General features: G+C 42.8%; 2 protein-coding genes across 11 annotated transcripts in view; one reads left to right on the top strand and one right to left on the bottom strand.

Moving 5' to 3' along the window:
- Window positions 1–25,762, top strand: part of MCPH1 (microcephalin 1) — a 714,835-nt gene that overhangs the window by 391,883 nt on the left and 297,190 nt on the right. The window lies entirely within an intron of this gene.
- ANGPT2 (angiopoietin 2) overlaps window positions 1–25,762 on the bottom strand; it is a 201,989-nt gene that overhangs the window by 40,082 nt on the left and 136,145 nt on the right. Inside the window, 2 exon segments of the mRNA XM_029595750.1 lie at window positions 12,828–12,958; window positions 20,453–20,685. Coding sequence (XP_029451610.1) covers window positions 12,828–12,958; window positions 20,453–20,685 — 364 coding nt within the window.

The following is a 25,762-nucleotide window of genomic DNA, read 5'->3' as shown; positions in this document are numbered from 1 at the left end:
TGCATAGACTCCTCTATTGGTGGCAGGGATGTTGGTGCTGATGCCAGGCCTTATGCCAGTGCTGATGGCACTGCTTTGATGGTGGTGTGGCGTGCAGGAATTTGGGCCTCCAAATGTGGCATGATGGGGCTTCTGGGTTGCTCCTGCCAAGGGTGTGATGCTTCGGGCAGACACCATGGTGTGCTGGCTCAAGGTTGTGATGAGTCTATTGAATCCCACTCAAGGCTTAGTTCCTCCATGAAGCCAGAGAGGTTGAGGGACACATTGAGTGGTCTGGATGAACCCCCAGGGGTTGCAGCAACTACAGTGGCTCCTGAGCCGCTGCCTCCTCCTGGCTCACCTGGGTCAGGGCATCCATCAGGAAGGGCCAGTGCAAAAGGGCTGCTGCGTTGCTGGTCCCTGGGGCTTCCTAGCTGGGACCTGCAACTTCGTGGGCGAGAGTTGTGAAAACAAAACATAAGATATAAGTACCAATGGCAGCAAGTATTCTTTTTTAATTTGGCATCAGAGGTACACTCTGCTTTTTAGTATCATGAGCATCTTATGCCAAATGATGTGGACACGCGTTGCCTGCCCATTTACAGGTGAGGTCAACTTACTGGCTATGGCTCGCGTGGTGTCCAGCTGCTAAGCCATGCCCTCGAAGACATCTGATCCCAGCCTTTGCACGAAGTGCTCCTCCATGGGCGTGAGGACAATGGGACAAGGGGCTCTTCCTCCGGTCCACTTTATATATTTATTTCTGGCCACCATCTTGGCTTTCAGCTGCACTCTGATGTCCCAGTACCTGCGAGCCACCTGCTTCCCACTTCGTTGGACTCCGCTGCGCCTGGAGAGGCCCTGGGCTATGTTGCACCAGATCTGGCCCTTGGATGCCTTTGAGATCTTGGCCGCCCAGTTGCCAAACTGCTTGGCATAATGATGAAGGACCCCTGCAATGACCACCCCATTTTCCTGGACACTGAACTTGATACCCCTAAGATGAGGGCATCCTGCTGCATGGCTACCAGAAGGTGGATGCCACTTCCACTTCCAGAGAGGTGTCCTCCCTTTTCTCACACTCCCTCCCACTCCCTTTCCTTTCTCTTCCCCTCCTGCCCCTGCCCTGCAAACTCCCTTCCCTTCTGACCCCTCTATCTATCCCTAGCCTTCCGTCCTCTTCCTTCTGTCCTTGCTTGCCTATCCCCTTCCCCCTCTCGCCGCCTTCTATCCCTTCCTTCCTGCCTATCTCTACTCCTGTCCCTATTCCTACTCTTCCTTCCCCTAGCACTCCTGCCCACATCCTTTCCTCCTTCCTTCCCCTCCTCTCCTCATGCCTCTCAAACTCCATCCTCCTCACCACAAACACAACTCCTCTACACTCCTCCACCAACATTACTCCATTCACCACTCCTCACTCCACTACCACTATTACTCTTCACTCCTCCACCACCACCAGTCCTCCACACCAAAAGACAGACAGACAAACTGGACTAACAAAAACTTTCACTCCAACAAAGAAGACAAAAGGCCAAGATAAAGGGAAATAAGGCCTACTACTTCCCTCTTACCCGCGACCGCCTCCAGCGCCGACCACGAGGCACCCCCTGCCTTCTCTCCGCAGACGCTCCACCGCCGTTCTGCTGCTTCCGCTTCTGCTGCCGACAGCCAATCCAGCGCTCCCATCTTCGGCAGCCAACCCGGCGCCTGGACTCCCTCGCCGACCAGCCAATCGGGGGACAGCCCCGATTGGACTTTAAATTCTTCACAGCTCCTAGGCGTCGCGCGCCGGGCGTCGCGCGCCGAAGGAGCACGACAAAGGGGCCTGCCCCTTTGTGCGCCCCTTAGTGCAGACCTGAGTGCAGACATCTGGAGCATCACCATCCTACTAATGCAACCATTGGACAATTGCAGTAAGTACAGAACAACTCTCAACATCAACCCGTACTACTGCAAGCCCTCAGCAAGCATATTATATCTTCATCACCGCCAATCAGAATCTACACCCCAGGGTCATCACTATACTATCCTACCACCAATTCAAAGGACCACATCTAAATTAAGCACAGCGAACCTAAACTATACTACTCACATAACCAAACATGACTTTATCAACTATTCCCATCATCCACAATTTCAGGAGATTCACAACAAAAAAACAAGCTACACCACAATCCTTACAAAAAAGACTCATTCCTATCATCATTTCACCCCTAAACCAACTACTCGGCCTCTCACTCTTCACCTTATCACTGTTGAACGCACAGTCTTTGACTAAGAAAACTCACCTCCTGCATGACTACCTGCTGGAAACAAACACTGACCTTTTTGCAGTCACTGAAACATGGTTAAAACCAGAAGACATCGCCATTATCAACCAACTCCCTACGCACTCGCACAACATATTCTCTATTCCTAGACTCAAAAAACGAGGAGGCGGTCTCCTCCTTGCAGCAAGAAAATCATTGGGAATGGAGCTAAAAACTACTATATCATCACACTCCCTGGAATTCGCAGTATTTAAAGCTGCCCACCTACAAATTGGTCTCATATATGCTACCCCAGGTTACCTAGAATCTGATCCTTCACCTTTGATTGAAAATATAACTAAGCACATTAATACTGACACACCAGCGATACTCCTGGGGGACTTTAATCTTCACGTGGATGTATCTCCTCTCTCTCCGAGCTGTGAAACATTCCTAAATACACTAAACTTCATGGGTTTTAAACAACTAATTAAAGATCCTACCCACAAAGCAGGCCATACGCTGGACCTCATTTTCATAAATCAGCAACTTTCTTCCTCCTCTCACCCCACATGCCTCACAATCCCCTGGTCGGACCATAAACTGATCAACACTGTACTAAAAATAAACCTACCTACTCCTCCAAAAAAGCTAAATAACACTATCCAATTCAGGAAAATATGCAGCCAGGAGACAATCAACAACAGCCTAACAACTGAACTTAACAATCTGGACTTCACAAACGCGGACTCAGCCATATTATCCTGGGACAACATCACCAAAAAAGTGGCCGATGCTTCATGCCCAACTATCACCAAAGCTGCCCGAACAAATAAAGACAACAAAAAACCCTGGTACACACCACAACTAAAATCCATAAAACAGGAGCTCAGAAAAAAAGAACTACATTGGCGTAAAAATCCAACAGCTTCTAACCTCTCGACATTCAAGTCCACGATGCACCTATACAGAACATCCATCCTCCAAGCAAAAAGAGATTTCTACTCACAAAAAATACACCATTTCATCTTTGACCCCAGAGCGCTCTTCTCACTAATCTCATCCCTCACGAAACCTCCATCGACAGACATACCAGATGATAAAGCGGCAAGTAAAGCAGAAGAACTTGCAATTTACTTCAAGAATAAGATCCCAAACCTACTAATGCAGTCCAAGAACAACAACAATTTTACGCCAGTCACACCACATATTACCTTCCCATCACAAAAGACATGCCTGAGAGAATTCGAAATGACTGCCTCTTTAGAGATATAAAATATCCTAAAAAAAATCAAACCCTCCTCACATCCTCAGGATACCATTCCCATCAATCTCCTCATCTCATGCGCTAAAACCATATCCAAACCCATTGCACAAATCATCAACTGCTCCCTATCCCAAGGGCTAGTCCCAGACTCTCTCAAAATGGCAATCATAAAGCCACTCCTGAAAAAACCCAACCTCTCACCAGATATCCCATCCAACTTTCGCCCAATAGCTAATCTACCGTTCATCGCTAAAATCCTAGAACGAGTAGCAAATAAACAACTCACAGAATACTTAAATGATAACAACATTCTCTCTCCAGCCCAGTTTGGTTTCCGCCAATCTAGAAGCACAGAAACCCTCCTAATCTCCTTAACGGATTCCATATTACTGAATCTTGAAAAAAGATGTCCTTGTCTACTCATCTTACTAGACCTATCAGCAGCATTTGATACGGTCAATCATAACACATTAATAGATCGTCTGTCAGACATTGGAATTAGAGATACAGCTCTCAACTGGTTCAAATCGTTCCTTAAGAACAGACAATATAAAGTCAAGGTCAACAAGGAAGAATCTCAACCAATCACCTGCGACTTGGGAGTCCCTCAGGGATCATCACTCTCACCAACCTTATTCAATATATACCTCCTCCCACTCTGCCAACTCCTGCTCAACCTCAAACTCATCCACTACTTATACGCAGACGATGTACAGATTCTAATCCCCATCACCGAATCTCTCCAAAAAACTCTGGATTTCTGGAACACATGTCAACAAGCCATCAATAACTTACTCACAAGCCTAAATCTTATCCTCAATCAAAACAAAACAGAATACCTACTCATTTCTCAAGATGGAACCTACTCACTTCCCAGCACCAACTTATCCACCGAAATAACTTTGTCACCACAAGTCAGAAATCTAGGAGTTATACTTGATCACCAAATGAATTACAGAGCGCTCATCAATAACATAGTAAAGGACGGATTCTTCAAATTACAAGTCTTAAAAAGACTCAGACCACTACTCCATTTTCAAGATTTCCGATTGGTTCTACAAGCGATCATACTCACGAAAATAGATTACTGCAACTCTCTTCTAATAGGCCTACCAGCAAACGCCTTAAAACCATTACAGATGTTGCAAAACGCTTCGGCAAGGATCCTAACCAAGACCAACAAAAGAGACCACATCTCACCCATTTTAAAAAGCCTACACTGGCTGCCCGTCAATTTCAGAATACTCTTCAAAGTGCTCTCATCAATACACAAAGCACTACACAACCTAGCCCCACTCATGCTCAAAACCCCTCTCCAACTCCACACCTCTACTAGACCAGTGAGACATGCCTACCGAAACAATCTCCAGATACCACCAATGAAATCAGCTTTAAGCAAAAGAGCATTCTCCACAGCTGGTCCTAAACTCTGGAATACGCTCCCGCCGGAACTCAAATCAGTGCAATGCCCCATTATTTTCAAAAAAAGACTTAAAACTTGGCTCTTCCACCAAGCTTTTCCATAACATCAGACAGCACAAGCTTCTCTGCCAAGGTCCCCCTTTAAATCATTTTCAATCAAACCATAAGAGAACTATATAAGAACATCAGTTGTTGTCAACAACCTATAAGAGAACTATACAAGAACTAGACAAGTTCAATTCTAAAAACTCTTTGAACCCCTATTCAATACCCCATAGAACAACACAAAGAATTCCATAGAACATCACAAAGAATTCCCCAAAGAATTCTTCAACTTTAACTCCTTGGCAGCCCAAAAGTACAAAATGCAATTCCCAACCTCCTGACAGTCTTAAAAGCTATACACAACCCCACACAGAAGTTATCTGCCTCTGCCTATATTAGGCTATGTATATTGTATTTCTTTGTTTAACCCCATATATTCATTTCCAAGTTATTCTTCCTGTTCTCTGTAAGACATTTGCTTGTCACTGTTATTGTTCAAAATGTAAACCGAATTGATCAGTAATTCTGTTATTGGAAAGTCGGTATAGAAAAGTTCTAAATAAATAAATAAATAGATGGCAACAGAAGACCAGACAATGCACTCAATCAAATCAGAAAAAGCTCCTTCTCACTAAACCACTCACCAACTCTCCTCTCCTCTCTCTCCTGTGCCTGACACATTCAAAGAGGTAGCTGCAGGAAGCCAGGATATATAAAACGAAAAAATTATGAACCACGCACTAATTTACGCTAGCCATGTAAAATGACGCAGTACGCGGAGATGCTATGCACAACACGCTAAAACAATGCACCGTGCGCTGACGTAACACAGCATGCATTATTTGCCTATGCGATGTGGCAGGCTGCAAATTATCCTAACCATGCCCTTTTTTATCACAGGTTCTATTTTCGCTATTTTTATAGCAATTTGATGAATCTACGTCTTAGGCTGCTTAATCTAGGTATATGAATAGCAGTCTTAAATTTAGGATACAAAAAGTTCGGGACCAAAATTTATGTGATTTTTCAACTGAAAATAAGTGCCAAACATAGGAATCTAACTTAGAAGCCTAAATTTAGAAGTTTAGCTTTTTTTGAATATCAGCCTCAGTGGAACTAGAAAAAGGTAAAGACCAGGGTGACCAAAATGAAAGGGGATGGAAAAGCTTCATTATGAGGAAAGGCTAAGCAGATTAGGGTTCTACAGCACGGAGAAGAGATGGCTAACATGAGATATGATTGAGGTCTGTATAATCATGAGAAGGATGGAGCTGGTAAATAGAGAACAATTATTTCCAAAAGTACTAGGATTAGAGGAGGCACTTAATTAAGCTAATAGGTAGCACATTTAAACCAAATCAGAGAAAGTGATTTTTTTTTTTTTTAATTATTTACACAAACTGAAATTTGATGCCAGATGATGTGGCAAAGACAGTTACCATAGCTGGGTTTAAAAAGGGTTAGGACAAGTTCCTGGAGGAAAAGTCTATAAACCACTTCTTAACCCTGGTTATGAACTAGAAAGATTGCCACAATTCTCTGGGATCCTGAGTACTTGTAACCTAGATTGACCACTGTCTAAGATAAGCTGCTGCACTTGAAGGATCTTGATATGATCCACCATGGCATGTCTTACATTATCACATTTTCCATGGCAACCATACTACTTATCCAGGAATATTGAGAAATGTTCTTGATAGAAAAGATGGAGAATGTATGAGACAGCCTCATAACAACGGTGATGGTGACGAGGTAGGCAATCGTTTGTTAACCGGGGCCACATCACTGACTTAGGTCTGTATCAAGAGGAGGTCTCCCTTGGAATTCTCTCTCTCATGCTCACTCGTACATGATCTCTCCCTCTCTGCTCTCTCTCACCTACACTCCTATAGGATTCGGCAGAAGTGGTAGCAAGGAACTTGTGGGCTCCAGACCTCACAATCCCCCCTCCCCTCGCTGACCACTACTATTCTCCTCTATCTCTGGTACCTGGCTCCCCTTTCTTCATTGCCTGCAGAGCGTCTTCCTGCTACATTCGAAGCCGCCCTCATTGGCACTGGATCCTCCTTCATCCTCTGTGTGTGCACTCTTCTGAAAGAAGTCTATTGCTCCAGAGGCTCAGAACTTGCATGTGGTGGAAAGGGGAAGATGCCATCCTAATGCGTGTGTGGGATTACCCTTATTTCCTACCAACTGTAGGGGAACATTTACTCCCTATTCCTCCCTCTCTGTGGAGAGTGTCTTCCCACATTCCTGTGTTTTCCCCCTTTAGCTCTTGGGGGGAGGGGGTAGGCAGGCATTTTCTGTGTAGAAATGTAGAACGTTTCCACAGCCTGCCACCACCAACTCCTCTCCTTGCGACTGCCATTTTGGCAGACAGGGGCTGCAGCCTGCATTCCCTTCCACCAGGAGTCACTACTACCCTGCTCACATGGTTCTCTTTACTATTCTCTCGGTAAAGCCAGTTCATTTTTTCCATGGAAATTCTGTCTTTGCGGCAATTGCGTCCCAGATTCACTGTGCCTATACCAGGCACAGTGTCGTGGTATATGTGGGGACCAAAGACATAGGAAAATGTGGGAGAGAGGTTCTGGAAGCCAAATTTAGGCTCTTAGGTAGAAAGCTTAAATCCAGAACCTCCAGGGTAGCATTCTCTGAAATGCTCCCTGTTCCACGTGCAGGTCACCAGAGGCAGGCAGAGCTCTGGAGTCTCAATGCGTGGATGAGACGATGGTGCAAGGAAGAGGGATTCAGTTTTGTTAGGAACTGGGGAACCTTTTGGGGAAGGGGGAGTCTCTTCCGAAGGGATGGGCTCCACCTTAACCAGGGTGGAACCAGACTGCTGGCGCTAACCTATAAAAAGGAGATAGAGCAGCTTTTAAACTAGAACAAAGGGGAAAGCCGACAGTCGCTCAGCAGTGCATGTTTCGGAGAGAGGTATCTTCAAAGGATACTAATGATGCATTAGAATTCGGGCATCCCGACAGTGAGGTTCCAATAATTAGAAAAGTAGTCCAAGTGCCTGTAACTAAAAACTCACCTGAGGTAAAAAATTCTATCAATTAAAAAGCAGAATGAAAATACAAACAAAAAACAAACTTTGAAATGTTTGTATGCTAATGCAAGAAGTCTAAGAAGTAAGATGGGAGAATTAGAATGTATAGCAGTGAATGATGACATAGACTTAATTGGCATCTCAGAGACATGGTGGAAAGAGGATAACCAATCGGACAGTGCTATACCGGGTTACAAATTATATCGCAATGACAGAGAGGAGCACTCGGGAGGAGGTGTGGTGCTTTATGTCCGGGATAGCATAGAGTCCAACAGGATAAACATCCTGCATGAGACTAAATACAAAATTGAATCTTTATGAGTAGAAATCCCTTGTGTGTCGGGGAAGACTATAGTGATAGGGGTATACTACCATCCACCTGGTCAAGATGGTGAGACGGACAGTGAAATGCAAAGAGAAATCAGGGAAGCTAACCAAATTGGTAGTGCAGTAATAATGGGAGACTTCAATTACCCCAATATTGACTGGGTAAATGTATCATCGGGACACTCTAGAGAGATAACGTTCCTGGATGGAATAAATGATAGCTTTATGGAGCAATTGGTTCAGGAACCGACGAGAGAGGGAGCAATTTTAGATCTAATTCTCAGTGGAGCACAGGACTTGGTGAGAGAGTAACGGTGGTGGGGCCGCTTGGCAATAGTGATCATAATATGATCAAATTTGATTTAATGACTGGAAGAGGAACAGGGTGCAAATCCAAGGCAGTCGTGCTAAACTTTCAAAAGAGAAACTTTGATAAAATGAGAAAAATTGTTAGAAAAAAACTGAAAGGAGCAGCTACAAAAGTAAAAAAGGTCCAAGAGGTGTGGTCTTTGTTAAAAAATACCATTCTAGAAGCACAGTCCAGATGTATTCCACACATTAAGAAAGGTGGAAAGAAGGCAAAACAATTACGGGCATGGTTAAAAGGGGAGGTGAAAGAAGCTATTTTAGCCAAAAGATCTTCATTCAAAAATTGGAAGAAGGATCCAACAGAAGAAAATAGGATAAAGCCTAAATGTTGGCAAGTTAAATGTAAGACATTGATAAAACAGGCTAAGAGAGAATTTGAAAAGAAGTTGGCTGTAGAGGCAAAAACTCACAGTTAAAACTTTTTTAAATATATCCGAAGCAGAAAGCCTGTGAAGGAGTCAGTTGGACCGTTAGATGATCGAGGGGTTAAAGGGGCACTTAGAGAAGATAAGGCCATCGCGGAAAGATTAAATGATTTCTTTGCTTCGGTATTTACTGAAGAGGATGTTGGGGAGGTACCTGTAATGGAGAAGGTTTTCATGGGTAATGATTCAGATGGACTGAATCAAATCACGGTGAACCTAGAAGATGTGGTAGGCCTGATTGACAAACTGAAGAGTAGTAAATCACCTGGACCGGATGGTATACACCCCAGAGTTCTGAAGGAACTAAAAAATGAAATTTCAGACCTATTAGTAAAAATTTGTAACCTATCATTAAAATCATCCATTGTACCTGAAGACTTGGAGGATAGCAAATGTAACCCCAATATTTAAAAAGGGCTCAAGGGGCGATCCGGGAAACTACAGACCGGTTAGCCTGACTTCAGTGCCAGGAAAAATAGTGGAAAGTGTTCTAAACATCAAAATCACAGAACATATAGAAAGACATGGTTTAATGGAACAAAGTCAGCATGGCTTTACCCAGGGCAAGTCTTGCCTCACAAATCTGCTTCACTTTTTTGAAGGAGTTAACAAACATGTGGATAAAGGTGAACCGGTAGATATAGTATACTTGGATTTTCAGAAGGCATTTGACAAAGTTCCTCATGAGAGGCTTCTAGGAAAAGTAAAAAGTCATGGGATAGGTGGCGATGTCCTTTCGTGGATTGCAAACTGGCTAAAACTGAAGAGTTCGTTATTGAAACTTAATTAGTCATGATTGTTTCTGTAAGCTCATCTAAGCTCATTTATGCTCCTTTAAGCTCCTTTATGCTCCTTTATGTTTCTCTGTTAATTGTTACAATGTAAGCCGCCCCCGAGGCGACAGTTTTACTTCCTTGTACACCTGTGTGATATGTATTTTATACAGGAACATCGGTTTATAAAAACTAAAAATAAATAAATAAATAAAAGACAGGAAACAGAGAGTAGGATTAAATGGACAATTTTCTCAGTGGAAGGGAGTGGACAGTGGAGTGCCTCAGGGATCTGTATTGGGACCCTTACTTTTCAATACATTTATAAATGATCTGGAAAGAAATACGACGAGTGAGATAATCAGATTTGCAGATGACACAAAATTGTTCAGAGTAGTTAAATCACAAGCAGATTGTGATAAATTGCAGGAAGACCTTGTGAGACTGGAAAATTGGGCACCCAAATGGCAGATGAAATTTAATGTGGATACGTGCAAGGTGATGCATATAGGGAAAAATAACCCATGCTATAATTACACAATGTTGGGTTCCATATTAGGTGCTATAACCCAAGAAAGAGATCTAGGCGTCATAGTGGATAACACATTGAAATCGTCAGTTCAGTGTGCTGCGGCACACTGAACTGACGAAAAAGCAAACAGAATGTTGGGAATTATTAGAAAGGGAATGGTGAATAAAACGGAAAATGTCATAATGCCTCTGTATCACTCCATGGTGAGACCGCACCTTGAATACTGTGTACAATTCTGTTCAATGACACAATCATACTCTCAATGGCTAAAGAACATTTCTGCTTGCTTTTTGCTCAAAGCATTTGCAAAAGCATGATACTACATTGGAAGGCCTGTGGGTATTTCCATTACAGAGGTCACAAAGATGGAAGCTATAGACTCCAGGTCTAGAACACAAGAAGAGAAGCAAGAGGAGACCAAGAGACAGTCTGTCCTGAATACCAGTTAATGAATGGGTTATGTAACTGAAGCCATAATAGCCCTAGGAGAACCGTATAGGAAAGTGATTTGAGGACTCAAAATGAAATGGTTTTGGAATGCCACGTACCCACTAGTAAATTCAGGTCCTTTATGACCCGTGCCCCCTCCCCCTCTTCATCCTTGCAGACCATATGGTTGAAACTGTCCCACCACAAGAGAGAAATGGGGATTTTCTTTAGGTACTTACTAGTTCCCAAGGAAACTGGAAGAAAAAGGAAAGATTCAAGATGATTTTCCTAGGTACAATTCTCATTCTTTTAGATTGAGACTATCTATCTTTGGAGCTCAAGGAGGTGTACATCTACAAAGGACTACATGCATGTCACAGGTCATATCTTCAGTGTATGTTAGGAATACAGTGCTAATAGTTTCATGTTCTACTCTTTGACCTAGCTCTTCTTCAAAGGTATTTGCCAAATGTGTTATGGCTGTTGTGTCATATTTCACAAGGTGGGAGTGCATGTATTTCCCTAACTGGACAATTGGCTGATTAAGGGCATATTTCCCGCAAGGATGAACAAATCGGTGTGGATTATCACTCAGAGGAATTTATCATCAGTTTTCCCAACTCATCTGAGTCCATTATCTTAATGAAGCTAAAAGGAGCTTTATTATACATAGCATAAGCCAAGGTCTATTTCCCTGTTTAGATCATTAAGTAGTCACATCCACAACATGAAATAAAATTCAGTCAGCAAATGTTAGCCTGGCCAATGTTGAGAATGCTAGACCTAACTGCTACAATGGTTCGTGTTACTCTTAACTTCTTAGGAGACAAGTCCAATAGACCTTGAAGTTTCAGTGGATTCAGGGCTGCATGTGATCTCGGAAAAGCTAAGAAAATGTTTGTCTAGTTGCTCTCCAGTTCGACTAAGAGTCTCCCTTTTCATAGTCCTCCACATCAAATTATTCTCACTATAGATGCATCTAACTTAGGCTTGGGGCTTACCTAGAGGAGATGCTCACCCAGATCCTCTGGCCCATCTAAGAAAACTAATTTTATATGAGCTTCTTGGAGATAAGGCAGCTTTGAGCACTCTGAATTTCTTCAGAAATTGGGTGGTTAAAAAAATGTATCCTAATGCAGACTGACACCCAAGTAGTTGTGTTCTGCATGAAAAATGTGGGAGAAATGAGATCTTATCTCTTATATTGGATAACTGTCAGTGTTTGTAAGCTAAGTTATAGTAATTCAGAGTAGCTGATTAAGAACTGAAGCCACTATTTGAATTTAGTAATGTAATACCAATAGAAAATGTAAGTGAAGTGATAGTCTTTATACAAAAATCTACAAGTGTTCCATTTTATACTTTATTCTTTTCTCCTACATTATTATTATTCACTGCCTGTTTAATTTATTTTGCTTATCAAAAATTCTAAAAGCTTGTACCATGTGATGACTATTTGATTTACCTACCCTGCTACTAGGAGAGTGGTAAAAGTGTTTATTGGGTGCTGTGGGGCTGGAAAAAGTGGGCAAGAATTTGTCTATCCTAGGTTCTATCTAGTAACCCACCATCCCCATCCAGTTTCCCCTATGATTAGGGGAAACTGGATGGAGATGGTTTTCTTCAGATACAGCTTTCCCACCCACCCCCTTTACTTGGCACCCTTGTTATGCTTTATAATCTAATTGCCATATTAAAATTCTAGAATAGTCTCTTTTCTGTTCCGTAACATGTGCAAATATATATTAGGATTAATACTCAGCCTTAAGTACTAGACTTGCACAATAAAAAATGCATGAGATGATTCTATTACATTACCAATAGAGACAATATGTTCTTTAATTAAATGTATTTACTGATCAGACTAGAAATATTTGTGGTTCTCTCTAGATTACTTTTATTCTGCATATCAAATCTAACACTATTTAGTTTATTATATTTAGAAAATATCCTACCTTGATATGTTCTGTTGTGTTGGGTACAGTCATTGTATAGATGCCACTTGTTGTAAGCCCTGATTTGTAAGCTTCAGCACAGTCCTTGAAAATGATTTGTTCTTCTGTAGCCACAAAGGCAGTCTTGCCAGCTAAAATGAATAAACTCCTTTTAAAATCATATTTTTAAAGAGATACACAAGATACATTTCTTAGTCGGTAAATATAGTATATACTGTAAAGGTTTATAATTCAGTTGCAAAAGGACATGCTGTAATATTTTTAAACCCTCCCTTATATCCATCATTCTTGTAGCCAGAAATTTTGTTTCTCTGAGTTAAAGTATGGGGCAAAGCTCTCTTCAGAGTTTGGATGGGCACTCTGTAAAAAAGATATCACAGCACTGCCAGGCTGAGGAATAGATATGTAAAGATCTAATTTAGAAAAGGGTTTTCCACAGGTAATGTTAGAAAACCTTGATAAATCAGACCCAGAATCTCAAAACATATCTGGGTCTTCCTAATGGATAGAATGCAGTTTTGCCATTAATCCATTTGATCATCCTACATTTTAATTTGCTATAATGTAGTTAATATAATATCCACAAAATGTTTAACTCAATCAGGAAAGAGCTGCAAAATCTCAATGTTAGCAATGGATAAAAGGTGAATCTTCCGGCACAAGAAAATCAGTGACAGGGAACAGAAGATGCTTTTTTAAATGTGCCAGATGAGAATGTTTTGTGGCAAATAGTGTCAACATTTTTATTTTCATATCATACTGCCAAGCCAGTCCAGAGAGTTCTTACAAATGGATTAGGTTCCCCTACCAGCAGATGGAAGCAGAGCACAAAGACTTTCTCCATCACATTAAGGATAGATGGTACAACACAGAGAAGCTCCAAGTAAACTCTGCCTCCAGTAGAGGGTAGGACACACTGGTGGTAAAGCAGGATTTTATTTTTATTTTTTAGAAGATGCTGACATTACCATGGATCAGATACCTGGTTATGCCATGAGAGCAAGGCCAAATGTAAGGTTCCCAGTCACGAGGGGAAGGGGAGAATGTCTCTCTAGAAAAAAAAAGGGAGACAATAGAAAGGGGTCTTTAATTCAACCTTTTTCAGCTATCTGGTATTTTGAAGAGAATCCTTGGCCCCGCCCCCTCCTTTTTCCCTGCCTGCTTGTCACTTTAAGAAGAAGTTAAAAAAAAAAAAAAAAAAAAACCACAGCAGTGGCTCTGAGCTCTGCACAGAAGGGCCTTTTTGCAGCACGTACAAGTTGAAGCAAACCAGTTTATAGTCTCCTTACTTACAGGGTGAGTGACCTGTTCTAGGAAGAGGGTTCATTCGTTACCCGATGCTACAGCAAAGCAGAAGCTATCTCAGTGCTGACATGAAGAAACAGGAGCATTACTATCGCTGTCCTGCATACAACTCCAGAGACAGCTCCTTTTCAGAGATTATTTTTCTGGCATGTGGGTGGGGAAGCCATGATCTTTATGGGGGTGCTGCTGGTCCTCTGGGGTTTTTTCCTCTCTATGCTGAAGTTGAGAGATGGCTTTATCTGAATGGGAGATCCCTGAGAGTGGGTTCAAGGGTGGAAGAAACCTTCTTAGGTTATTCCCTTTTGGTTCTTGCCACTGTACAGCATCTGTTTCTGATGTCTAATACTGATGCTTTGGACACTGGTCACAAGTCGGACTGCAATTCCTGTCAAGAGCAGCATTTCTCTTGAGGTTCCCCAGGATTGGAAGAATGAAGTTCAGCTGAAACCCCTGTTTACTGTCTCAGTTCTGGCAGTCTGAATTTCACTTAGTAGGGTTTTGTGATTGGAGCTTCTTTGTGCTGGATTCAGCAGCTCCGGAGACCCAGTTAGAATATAATCTATGGCATTTCAGCTGGTGCCCTTTATGATCATGGTTTCCTCAGCTTCCTTGAGAAGCTTCTCTGGCTTCTCAACTGGTTTGCAAATTTACGGTTGGAGTCTTGGCTGGATAAGCTTCCTGTTTGGCAAGCTCCTTGTCGGGGAAGATCTGGAGCAGATAAGAATCTTGTGGATCCTAAGTCCCAGAGACTCCCAGTCAATAAGTCACAGTTTTCCTTTAATGCTAATCATGTTCAAGGTCAGCTATAGGACTCTAAGTGCTATTGGTCAGGAAAGCAATCTTTTCTTATTCCTTGCAAGGCTCACAGGATGCAAGGGAAGAAGGTCAGTCCTTTTGTAGTTTCAGAAAGCCAAGGGGCGGATTCAGTCCCCATCGCTAGAGCCCCGTCAGTCATCTTACTGAAGCTAAGCAGGTCTTTCCCTGGGGTTAACTCTTGCTAGCAACAGTTTTTCCTGGACCTGACCCACATATCCTCAGAACAGTGGGTCTTGGATGTGATCCATTTTCGTTCCACTCTGGAACTTCATGCTTCTATCCTTGATGCCTTTATGATTTTTCCAGGTGATATGGTGACCAAGCGGAGGGCAGCACCCAATGCTTTGGTGTGGCTTCTGCTCTTGAAGATGGTTGCTATGGTGCCCATCATGGAGGGGGGGAATAAGTCTTTATTCCATTTATTTTGTGCTTCCCCAGAAAGACAAATCTTTTGAGATACATTCTTGATGTGAAGGTAGTGAACCTTTTGCTTGTCTGTTATGGCCATCCATCAGGGCGAATTCTGTGACTCCTTATTCCTGGTAGATGTGTACTTTAATATTCCCATCAGGGAGAGGTTGAGTGGTATTTCCACTTTTGTATTCTGCTGGAACATTTTCAGCTCCAGTCCCTTTTGGGCTGGTGACCGTGCCATGGACATGCACCAAGGTAATGGTGGTGGGTGGTGTCAACTTTTTGCAGAAAGTGTTTTGATTCTTCCCTACCTGGTCAATGTGTTGATCAGATCAAATTTGTATCAAGAAGGTATTCATACATCCCGCAGAGCAATCCAAGTCGTATCAGACTTGAGTTGTTTAGTTTTTGTCAAAAAGAGCAGCAGTCTTGCTCCTTCTCAAGCTCTGGAGTGTCTGGGAGCACATTTTAATATGGAGATCGATTGTGTGTAGCTGATGGAAAGAAGGATGGACATGTTAATTCAGAAGGAGTGGTGTTACAGGATTCTGTTGAGCATGAGTCTTAGGACTGACTTTGACTTCTGGGCTCCATGGCTATCATTTTGTATTTGGAGCTTTGAGCTAGAGCTTACATGGGTCCCTTTGTAGTCAGCTCTCCTGTCTTGGTAGTTGTCTCAGTATCAGGATTATGTGGCATGTCTTCTCTTGCTAGTATTGGTGAAGAGCAGTCTTTGATGGTGGCTGTTTCCACGGAACCTGATGTGGGCTGTCAGCTTGGCGATTCCTTCCTGATTTCTGGTCAAAATGGATGCCAGTTTGTTCAGTTGAGAAACCCATTCAAAGGGCTCTGAACTTCTCGGGAATTGTCAACCATCAATCATCTGGAAACCATAGCATTACAGCTGACTTTCTGACATTTCGCTTTATTCATTTGTGGGAAAATGGTCAGAGTGTTGTCCAGCAATGTGCCAGCAATCACATATGTGAACAGGTAATGTGGAACCGAAAGTCGGGAAATGTCTGAGGAGATGGATCTTCTCTTTCCATGGGCAGAGAAGCATCTGAAGATCTTATCAGTAGCCCATATTGCTGGCCATGTGAATGTATAAGCAAGTTATCTGATTAGAAGAGTGCTCCATATGGATCTGATGACTACTCGCAAGAGTACCAAGGTTCCTGAATTCTTGTAGTCTTTGCAAGGAGTTCATCTCCAAACACATGGATGATTTGGTGCAACCTTGACAAAAGGAGGACCACTTTTATGTCTTTCCCTCTGGTAAACAAGGGGCTGCAGATGATTAAAGCCAAGAGTGATTGGGTGATCCTCTTAGCACCAGATTAGTACTGAAGACTGTGGTATACAGTTCTAAGCAGGCTTCAGGTGGACTCTCCCCTCCATCTGCTGGATACTCAGGTACTCCTGGTACAAGGTCCATTCGTCAAGGACGATCCCATTCCATTCTCTCTCGCAGTTTGGCTCTTGAAATGCCTTACTTAAAGAAGGAATCCTCTTCCTCTGTTTACATCTTGTTGAGTGCTCGTAAGGCCTTCACTTCTCTGACTTATAGCCATGTCTGGCACATTTTTAAGCTTTTTGCAGGGGACACTCAATTTCTCCTTGGAATTCGGATCCTCCCTGTATTTTAGCCTTTCTTCAGTCACGGTTGGAGAAGGACTTGGCTTTGAATTCTCTGAATCTGCAGGTTGTGGCTATTTCCTGCTCAAGGCAAGCTTCAGTAGCAATTCTTCCAGATGTGGATCATTTATTCTGGAGTGAGTTAAAGATTTGCATCTTCCTTTCGAACCATTGGTTCCTCAATGGGATCTCATTCTGGTCTTGAGTGCTTTGGTCTCCTTTATAAGCCTCTGAAACAGGCTTCTTTGATGGTTTTTACCTTGAAGGCTGTTTTTTCTGGTAGCGATTTCTTCTGTGAGCAGTATTTTGGAAATTCAGGCATTGTCTGTTTCCATCCTTTTTATCTATAGTGATTTCAGTATTCCATTTGTGTCAGCCTGTCACTCTGCCAGCACTAAGGAAAGATATCCAGGATGTGAACAAGATTTTGAAGTATCTAGATGTTCATTATATTTGCCTTCATTATTTGGGTATGTCCAGTTCTTTCAGAGGCCTGACAAGCTGTTTGTCCATGTAGAGTTACCTTAGCTCTTAGTATTAGGGATGCATTCTCTCCTGCCTGGCTGCTTAGGTGCTGGTGGGTTCCTGAGCTTATTCATGCCCATTGTACTAGGGCACAATCCTCTTCCTGGGTGGAAATAGTGGCTATAGGCAGAGCGACTACCTGATCATCCTTGCTTTCCTTTGTGAAGCATTATCGCTTGGATGCCCTTGTGAAAGGGAACTCAGCTTATGGTACTGGTATCCTTAGGTGGCCCTTACTTTTCCCTCCCTCATTAGTGGGACTTTGGTATTTCCCACCTGTCAGGCCTCACTGGATTGGTGTAGCAGCATGATATGGAAAGAGAAATTTTCTTACCTGTTAATTTTCATTCCATGAATCTTGCTACACCAGTCCAGAACCCTGCTGGGAAGTTGGGCCTGCCTGAGTCAGTTAGGATATTGATTACTGCATCCTGTATGTACTTATTGCTGAAGGTTAAATCTTCCCCTCTTTTTAAAATTCTCCTGTTTTTATCATATTCAGCAGTTATTCAACAGGGTGGTGGTTGTTGGACGTTGTTCTCTTCAGTCATGTTGGAAGTGTTTAATTTGATTTTAAAATTATATTAATGCAGTTTGTTTTTCAGTTCTTTGTCAAGGATATACTGCATCCCTGTACATAGTGGTAATAATATTACAAAGAAAGTCTTTGGGCTCTGCCTCATCTGCTGGTAGGAGGACATAACCCATCTGTAAAGATTCACTGGACTGGTGAAGCAGGATGGATGGAAAGAAAAACAGATAAGAACATTTCTCTTTGTTTTATGGTTTGTTTTTTTTAAGCAATGTGACTGCAAATCGCTTAGAATATAGGATAACAAGGTAAAAAATTTTTTTAAATAATAATAGTAGAATATAGTAGAGAAAGAAGTTGGAGAATAAAACATGAGAGGGGGATTGGTGAAAAATAAGATCAACAAGGTTTGTGAACTGGAGGCTTTAGAGAATGAGTAAGACCAGACCATTTTGAATAGGATTTTGAAAGAAAGATTTATTCATCCTATACTCAGTTGCTGTTGCATTTAAATCTTCAATAAACTACAGTACATTGCTTTTTATTAAAATAATATTACATTACTTACAATATAAATTTGTGTTTGGGCTCTATTATAACTCCCCCTGTCTTATAACTATTCATTTTTTCTGATAGTTTATTTTTTATATTTTTTAATTTTTTAGCAATAAATGCTTAACTTCTTATGAAAACTCTCTATTTAAAAATCTTTCCTTGAGTATGCCTACAGCGGTTTTTGTTATATTGATACTTTTCAGTGTGATGTTTGCATGTGGTTGTAATGCCTGAGGATATTTAACAGATCCAGATTTACCTTGATCCATAATATTGGCCATAATGTTGATGTAAGAAGAAACAGCTTCTAAGAACTTTTAAATACTTATGGCATCCTTAGATATAAGAATCAGAATGAATAGGGATGTTATTTTTAAAGCCATCTGAATTATTTGGTAGGACTGTTGGTCTAAGGCTCTTAGGGATTATCTAGTCATTTGATATCACAATAAAAAACTTAACTAGTGTAACCTGAGAAGCAATGACCCCATTGCCACCTGCTATACCCTCCTCATATCCTGATCCCTTGAATCAGCAAGTGGGATTAAAAGGCCAAAACTTGGTTTTCCCTGTGGGTAGTGATTGCATCTGTTTATGGTACCGCTGGAGGGCCCTATAAGATAGACTTCAGTGGGTCAGAGCTCAGAAGAAAATTTCAATTAAAATAGCTTGGCTTCCAAAATGGAATTACCTTACTGTTGGTATGGTGTGCTATAGCTGCTCTTGTATAGTGTGTATGACAAGGAGTAACTGGATGGTGACAAGATCACATGCTTTCCTTGGATCACTGTTAATCACTTGATGACAATAGCTTGGGTAAGACTGTACCACTACTAGGCTATATGAAAAGGCTGGGCCAGTTCAGCAGGTGGCCACTATTCCCCACACAAAGCACCCCTTTCTCCCTGTCTTGTCTGCGTAAGGTACTGAACAATTAATGAACAGGACAGGACCTGGAATGCATCCTTAGCCTGATAGGAACAGCTCGTGGTTCCTATATTCCTTGTTTGTAGAATGTCCCAGTTGAAAGAGACAGACAAATAAACTACCAGACCATGTGACTTTAATGTGCCACTGTCTCTTAGTAATTTAAGAGTGAGAGATTTCACATAAGGAAGGAAAAATTAAAGGGATGAAGAAAAGGTTTAGGGAATTGCTGCTTGTCATAATGTAAGATTGACTGCAATAGTAATTTAATCTAAGCAGTACCAAGTTTCATAGTATTGTGCTCTGACTAGGAGCAGGGGCAGATCTATAATGAGGCAGGGTGGGATGGCCACCTCAGGTGGCAAAATTTTGGAGCAGCAAAATGTACATCTCCCCCCCCCCCCCCCCCCAAAAAAAAAAAAAACAAATGCCAGGCAGTGGCAACACCTTGCCACCAGATTAAATGGTTAACTAAACATTGGCAGGGTTCCCAACCCCTGCTGGCAACCATACAGAGACACATTAACAGATTATGGGACCTTTTATATGTAAGAAAGCACAAATGAGCCAAGCCTGATGATTGTTTATGTTCTATGTCTATGTACTTCTTTCTATAAACATTTTAATGTTAGCCACCTTGAGCTATGGACATATGTGGGATACAAATGTTTTAAATAAATAAATTGAAGATTATAACACCTTAATATGATACTGTGTACTTTTCAAAACAGGTGATTTAATTTACTGTTAGTTGTATATGTGAAATAAGATAACTCTGAACAAACTTAAGATCCAAATCCTGAATCAAATATAGGACAAGATTTTAGAAGTATTATGAGGCTGCTGATTAGAAAGGTTTTGTTCTATAAGTATATACATATTGTCTGTTGGAAGATTAAAGTGGTAGACTTACAGTTTGCTGGAGACACCATCGTAAGTAAGTTGTGAACAGTCTCCATCAGATCATGCTGCTGTTTTTGCAAAACAGAGTTGTTCGCTGTGGCTGTTACTAATTGTTTCTCTAGCTCCTCAATGATCGAATTTTGTCTGGACACTAGCATTTGAAGCTTCTCTTTCTCATCTTTCATTGACTGTAGCTGAACTGTGTGCTTGTCTTCCATATTCAGAACTTTCTTTTCTAGGAAACTAATAAGAAATGTTAGTGGTGTTGCATTATTTTTGTAGAAGAAGTAGATAGCTTAGCCTCTTGGCAGAAAGTTTGTTTGCTTTCTTAATTCAGAAGCAAAATTTCTGCCATCTATTGTTTTTCTACACTACTAAGTAAAACTAAATGCAAATGTTTACTTTTGAATATAATACTGTAAATATAGTATGTTGCTGTGTTGCACTTATCACTTACATTTGATCTATACTTATACAAGTTAAATACTTAGAGATGATAAAATTTTTGGTACCAAGTAAATTAATGCAGTGTGGTCTCCTTGTGCTTATTGTTATGGAAAGAGTATTCTACCATCAAAATGCACTAAATTAGATCAAATAGCCTTTTCAAATGATCATTTTAACCAAAATGCTAAATGGGCCTTACTGGATATAATTTCCTTTCAGATGACTGCTAAGAATAAGCAATGAAAGTATTCTGTTTCTATAACTTTTGCAGTTTATTACATTCTGTAATTGGCATCATGTAGTATTCTGATGTTTCAAAAATTGCACATCTACTAGATATCTTGGGTAAAGTTCTAAAATCACACGTATTATAATCTGAATTTTTTTCTAAAGTCCATGGTCTTTTTAGAGCAGTGGTTCTCAACCCAATCCTCGGGACACCCCTAGTCAGTCACATTTTCAGCAGGGCTGGATTTAGGAATAGGCAACATAGGCACGTGCCTTGGCTGCCAGATTCTGAAGGTGCCCAAAACCTGGGATTTCCTATGCTGCTTCTTGATTTCTGGGGGCAAAATCTCCTACCCCTGATCCCCCTTCCTATGGAAGCCACAATCTTAAATCTTGCCCTGGTTTTCAGGATGTACACAATGAACATGCATGAGATAGATTTGTAAGCACTGCCTCCATTGTATGCAAATCTTTCTCATGCTTTTACTTTGTGGCTATCCTGAAAACCGGACTGGCTAAGCATGTCCCGAGAACTGGGTTGAGAACCTCTCTTTTAGAAGATAATTTACCTGGTAAATTGAATGGCTGAACATTGCCCTCCTCTACCTGGCTGAAAGTATGTGCCAGTTTCCACAGCATACATAATTTTAGCTGGATTGAGAGGCGGCATTCCCAGGGTAGAGGAAGGGCAGATTAGGAAAACAATACAGATCAATTTGATTTTTAAACTTTATGCACATAATTTCCCAGCAAATTTTAGCCTGTATAAATTGCAGGTACAAAGTTCTTTGCTACTTTTAACCTACAGAACTTGTAGATGATTATCAAAGGAAAACTATTCATATAGCTTTACTTTGACAGTTAGCTTTTGTATCTGTGGACTTTGCAGCTGCAAGGTTTATTTGAAAATTGCATTCTCAGAGGACAAGCAGGATGGTAGTCCTCACATATGGGTGACATCATAGGATGGAGCCCAATCAAGGAACACTTTTGTCAAAGTTTCTAGAACTTTGACTGGCACATACTGGGCATGCCCAGCATGGCACTAAACCTGCAGCCAGCAGGGGTCCCCCTTCAGTCTTCTTTTTTCCGCGCAGAGATTTCTGACAGGAATTTTCCTCACGGAATTACTAAAAACTTTCATACTCCACAGGGGTCCCTCCTTTGAATTTTTGAATCCGCGGTATTCCGGTAAGTTTTTACCTGTTTTCGGTCGATTCCCATCGAGTTTAGTCCTCGCGGCCTACTGGCCATTGACCGTACTGCGTCTCAATTTTTTCAGAGGCCATGGCTCAGGGTTCCGTCGGTGCCCGGACTGTACTCGCACCATGTCCATAATAGACCCTCATAAAGTCTGTGTAATGTGTCTTGGGTGCGAACATGATGTCTTGACCTGTACCAAATGTGCCTTAATGACACCTAAAGGTCGCAAGGCCAGAATGGAGAAGATGGAACTTCTCTTCCGTACTGAAACCCTGACGCCGTCCACTTTGCGCCAGTATCGGCCACCGGCCGGTGACCGCCCGGTGTCGACAACTTCTCGGCCTTTGACTAACTCTACCCCCTTCAGGACCGAGGGGATCGTAGAGAGAAAAACATTGGCATCGACACCGGATGTCTCAGACCATCGATGAAGGAAAGTCATCGTCCGAGCTGCCATCGAAGAAACCCCATCCAGAAAAGGCTCCGACCCTTTCTGCGACCGGGTCACCAAGGCAACCCTCACCCAGACGGGTATCGGGAGCCGCGACTCTGCCTTTAACAGTGGTCCCTCCGGCTATGCCTCTGCCTCCTACTTCCCTTCTGGAGCCGGGGCTGCTTGCTCCAGGTCTCCATGAAAAACTGGACCGGATGGTTCAGGAGGCCATCGATAAGGTGATGCACAGATTGCAAGGTCCCCCAGCGCAGAACCAACCATCGATCCCATTCTGGCAGCATTGGCATAGCTGCTCTCGAAGATGGAAGTGCTTATAGCCGCTTTTCCACCGATGGATCCTGGGTCACTGATGGCTCCGGTGCCTTCCCTGCTTACTCTGTCATCAGGAGGAGAAACACTGTTCCGCATTCCGCCATCGGGTGTCCTGCCACTGCCTAAACCATCGATATCGATGCGCCCATCTGCGTCACCGATCCATCCATCGATGCCCTCGATACCTGCACTGGTATCCTCGATGCCTTCATCGTTGCCTCCAGTACTTCCCTCGATGCCTTCGGAGTCTAGACTGGGACCTTCAGGAATACCATCATCCCGTCCTCAGGTTCCTAGAGGGGCAGGTGCTGATTCCTATGACACCTGGACCGACGATTCTTCTCAAGACACCGATGACTTGCATCGCCACCTTCTCCCACTGAAAGTAGGAAGCGTTCTCCTCCAGAGGACCTATCCTTCATAAATTTTGTGAAGGAAATGTCTGGTTCCCTTCCAATTGCAGACTGAAAAGATGACAGACATCAAATGATGGAGCTGTTACAATTCCTGGATGCTCCCAAGGAAATAACCTCCATCCCTATTCACCAGGTTCTTTTGGATCTCCTAAAAAAGAACTGGGAACACCCTGGTTCTGTTGCTCCAGTCAACAGAAAAGCTGATACCACTTATTTGGTCCAGTCAGCTCCAGGATTCCAGAAACCTCAGCTGGATCACCAATCTGTGGTTGTAGAATCTGCCCAAAAAAGGGCAAAAAGATCAAAACCCCACTCTTCCTTTCCCCCAGGTAAGGAACAGAAATTCCTGGATGCCATTGGCCGGTGTGTCTTCCAGGGATTGATGCTTATCTCTCGGATCGCCTCCTACCAGCTGTATATGACCCAGTACAACAGGGTCTTATTCAAGCAGATACAGGACTCTGCAGAGTCCCTGCCTCAGCAATTCCAGGAATAACTTCTAACCCTAGTACACAACGGTTTAGTGGCAGGGAAGTATGAAATAAGATCTTCTTATGATATATTTGACACCGCTTCCAGGGTATCTGCAATTGCTATTTCAGCAAGAAGATGGGCCTGGCTTAAGTCTTCAGACCTGCGCCCTGAAGTACAAGATAGATTATCTGATCTGCCCTGCATAGGAGACAATCTGTTTGGCGAACAGATTCAGCGGAGGGTGGCGGAACTCAATGACCATCATGAAACCCTTCACCAGCTATCTCTGATGCCCTCTTAGTATCCTCCAAACAGACATTCAGGAAGGATACTAAAAAGTCATTCTTCCGTCCAAAGAAATCCCATCCAACACCATCTAGAACTCGTTCCAAGAGACCTTTCCAAAAGGCCCAGTCTCGTCAACATCGTAAACAAAAGCCACAAGCAGCTCCTCAGCCCGGCCCTGCTTCCAGCTTTTGACTCCTGCATAGAGAGCAGCCAGTTTCCACTGCCTCTGTTGTACCATTTCAACAGGTGGCACACAATCACCTCAGACCAGTGGGTCCTTGCATAATTTTTCAGGGTTATCGCCTGAACTTTCTCACCATTCCACTGGACTCCCCACCTCTACTGATGTGGAGTACATCCGACCACTCACTACTCCTGGAGCAGGAGGTCTCCCTCCTCCTCCAGTCCAGAGCAATAAAACCAGTGCCTTATTCACAACAAGGCCTAGGATTCTATTCCCGGTACTTTCTAGTCCCCAAAAAATCAGGCGGCGCTCATCCAATTCTGGACCTACGTGCCCTCAACAAGTACCTCCACTGAGAAGAGTTCAAGATGGTAACCTTGGGTTCCCTCCTTCCTCTTCTGTAAAGAGGAGACTGGCTCTGCTCTTTCGATCTCCAAGATGCGTACACACACATTGCAATAAATCCATCTCATCGCAAGTTCCTGAGATTTCTAGTAGGCCCCAAGCCCTGTCAATACCGAGTGCTCCCATTCGGCCTGGCATCTGCACCATGAGTCTTCACCAAGTGCCTCGTAGTAGTAACAGCCTTCCTCAGGACTCAAGGTGTTCACGTCTACCCCTATCTAAGACGATTGGTTGATCAGGGCTCCCACTCAGCAAGCTGCTCTGTCATCCCTACGTCTTACTTTACACACTCTGATTTTGCTAGGATTTCTCGTCAACTACGCAAAATCCTGCTTAGTCCCATCTCAAACTTTATAATTCATAGGGGCAGACTTGGACACCTTGCAGGCAAAGGCATTTCTGCCTCGACAGTGAGCTCTCACTCTCATCTATCTCGCACACCAGCTACAGTCTCAGCGCCGCACGACTACACGCCACTTCCTCATCCTACTGGGACACATTGCGTCCTCAGTATAGGTTACCCCAATGGCCCGCTTGGCCATGAGAGTCATGCAGTGGACTCTAAGGTCACAATGGACTCAGTCCGTCCAACCTCTGTTGATCACTGTCCACATCACCGAATCACTCCGTCAGTCTCTAGCCTGGTGGAAAAATCAGATCAATCTCCTCCAAGGCCAGCCCTTCCAGGCTCCAGACCCTCAAATAATTCTCACCACCGATGCTTCCAACCTTGGCTGGGGAGCCCATGTGGCTGATTTGCAAACACAAGGAACTTGGTCTCCAGAAGAAGCCAAACACCAAATCAATTTCCTGGAGCTGCGAGCAATCAGATATGCTCTCAGGGTCTTTCAGGATCGCCTTTCCAATCAAGTCATCCTGATTCAGATGGACAATCAGGTGGCCATTTAT

Source organism: Rhinatrema bivittatum, chromosome 3 (genome assembly GCF_901001135.1).
Source record: "Rhinatrema bivittatum chromosome 3, aRhiBiv1.1, whole genome shotgun sequence".
NCBI classification, from domain to species: domain Eukaryota; kingdom Metazoa; phylum Chordata; class Amphibia; order Gymnophiona; family Rhinatrematidae; genus Rhinatrema; species Rhinatrema bivittatum.
Note: the sequence above shows the minus strand (reverse complement) of the source record. Positions and strands in the feature narration are given on the sequence as shown.